The following is a 2,504-nucleotide window of genomic DNA, read 5'->3' on the forward strand; positions in this document are numbered from 1 at the left end:
CCCTACAGCAACACCAGGGCCACCAGGGCAGTGGGGCAGGGCCACAGCAGCAGCACTGGCAACACCAAGTGCTGCTGCTGCTGGGCACAGCTGCTGTGCCAGCACTGATCTGCCCCCAGCTCTGCACACAGACATTGCTGCTGCAGCTCAAAAGGAGGCAACAAAAGGGGACCTCTGGTGAAAACTCTGCTCAGAGATCCTTTAGTTCCTTTAAAGCCACCAAGAGACCAGCTCCTCATTGACACAGTCTGAGGCCATAGTGAAATTTGGAGAAACAAAATGAGAAATTGCAGAAAATAGCCTTGGTTTAAGGGGAATAATAAAAAATCAAAACAGAATTACAAAAATAACCAATCCAAAAAGAATTATCAAAGATTACTTTTATTTCAAGTGATATGCAGAAATTGGCAACCAGTTTAATATTTCCTAAATGGTCCACTCATCAGTGTCCACACTGCAGCCTTGAGCTCCTGGTTCCTCAGGCTGTAGATGAGGGGGTTCAGGGCTGGAGGCACCACCGAGTACAGAACTGACAGGGCCGGATCAAGGGATGGGGAGGAGATGGAGGGGGGCTTCAGGTAGGCAAAACAGCCAGTGGTGAAAAACAGGGAAACCACGGCCAGGTGAGGGAGGCAGGTGGAAAAGGCTTTGTGCCGTCCCTGCTCAGAGGGGATCCTCAGCACGGCCCTGAAGATCTGCACATAGGAAAAAACCATAAAGACAAAGCAGATTGAGGCTACACAGATACTTACAGCAAGAAGTCCAAGTTCCCTGAGGTGGGATTTGGAGCAGGAGAGCTTGAGGATCTGGGGGATTTCACAGAAGAACTGGCCCAGGGCATTGCCATGGCACAGGGGCAGAGAAAATGTATTGGCTGTGTGCATGAGAGCATTGAGAAAGGCACTGGCCCAGGCAGCTGCTGCCATGTGGGCACAAGCTCTGCTGCCCAGGAGGGTCCCGTAGTGCAGGGGTTTGCAGATGGACATGTAGCGGTCATAGCACATGATGGTCAGGAGGTAAACCTCTAATGACATGAAAAACACCAAACAAAAGAGCTGTGCAGCACATCCTGAGTAGGAGATGTCCCTGGTGTGCCAGAGGGAATTGTGCATGGCTTTGGGGACAGTGGTGCAGATGGAGCCCAGGTCGCTGAGGGCCAGGTTGAGCAGGAAGAAGAACATGGGCGTGTGCAGGTGGTGGCCGCAGGCTATGGCGCTGATGATGAGGCCGTTGCCCAGGAGGGCAGCCAGGGAGATGCCCAGCAAGAGGCAGAAGTGCAGGAGCTGCAGCTGCCGCGTGTCTGCCAATGCCAGCAGGAGGAATTGCCTGATGGAGCTGCTGTTGGACATTTGCTGTCTCTGGCAATTGGAAGCTGTTCATGGAGAAAAGTCAGTGACCGGTTAGGAGAAACTTCTTCCAGCAAAATCAAAGCCTTTTCCCACAGACCCTTCTCCTGTAACACTCTGATACCCTTTTCAATTTCCAGCAGATTTTCCTTCAGCTCCAAATGTGGAGCCCTGGCTGGTGCTTCCTGACTGGGACTTCAGGTTCAGGGCAGGTACACACAGAGGTTTTTATAGTTCAGCCTTGCTGTGCAGACATAGGAGAGGGACAGGGACCTGTCCTCGTGTTCCTCTTTGAATCTCTGTTAACATAGAAGGCCCTGTCACCATCTGCCCTCCCACTGCCAGAGAACAGGAATGGTAAAGTCTCTTTAAATGTACTAGTGTTATTTACAGCTTTTCTTCATCTCCCCCGCTGATTATTTTTGGATGTCAGAAACTCTTTGCATTTCTGCTGTTCTCAGGGAGAACTGTGAGTTCTCTGAGGCAAGGTGGTGAGTGGAGAGGGAGGGAAGGAGGTCTGTCCCCCTGTCATGTTCCAGGATTCTCTGGGTTTTCACCTTTCCCAGACAGAGGATGATCACCCTCCCATGTTTCATTTAAAAGCCATCCTGACATTGCTGAGAGCAGATGGATCCCCACAGTCTAGCAAATGTCCATCCCCTTCTGAAGGTCTCAGCCCCACATTTGTACCCAGGGACAGACAGAGCTCATTTCACCAACCCAACAGCATTTTCTCATCATAGACCTTCTGTGTCTCACCGTGGGGTTTTTAGATAACACAGAGATGCTACAGGACAGGTTTGTATCCTGGAGGGAAGCTCAAAGCTTTGGACTGACATTTCAGGGAGATTCCAGGTGTCCTTATGATGGCATTGGATGAAGGGAGGTGCAGCTCCTTCCCTGGCTGCCCTGACAGCATTGCTCAGAGCCGGGCACTGGGGACAGCGTCACCTTGAGCCAGTTGTGCCCCCTGCCAGAGCCCCCTGTGCCGGGCAGCTGCTCCCAGCCCTGTGCTCTGCAGAGGGAACTGGGCCCGGGGCTGCAGAGCTGCCCCACGGCTCTGCTGCAGCTCTGCCTGCACAGGAGGGGCTGCACGCCTTGGAGCCCCGGCCCTGAGGGCACAGGCTTGGCTGGGGGGACAGGAGGGAGGGGGCTTGT

At 53.0% G+C, this 2,504-nt stretch overlaps 1 protein-coding gene across 1 annotated transcript; it reads right to left on the reverse strand.

Moving 5' to 3' along the window:
* Positions 1–416: 416 nt before the first annotated feature.
* On the reverse strand, positions 417–1,349 carry LOC135441541 (olfactory receptor 14A16-like). The gene has a single exon (XM_064701092.1). The coding sequence runs from the start codon at positions 1,347–1,349 to the stop codon at positions 417–419; it is 933 nt and encodes a 310-aa protein (XP_064557162.1).
* Positions 1,350–2,504: the final 1,155 nt, after the last annotated feature.

The sequence above is a fragment of the Zonotrichia leucophrys genome, unplaced genomic scaffold (genome assembly GCF_028769735.1).
Source record: "Zonotrichia leucophrys gambelii isolate GWCS_2022_RI unplaced genomic scaffold, RI_Zleu_2.0 Scaffold_336_56287, whole genome shotgun sequence".
NCBI classification, from domain to species: domain Eukaryota; kingdom Metazoa; phylum Chordata; class Aves; order Passeriformes; family Passerellidae; genus Zonotrichia; species Zonotrichia leucophrys.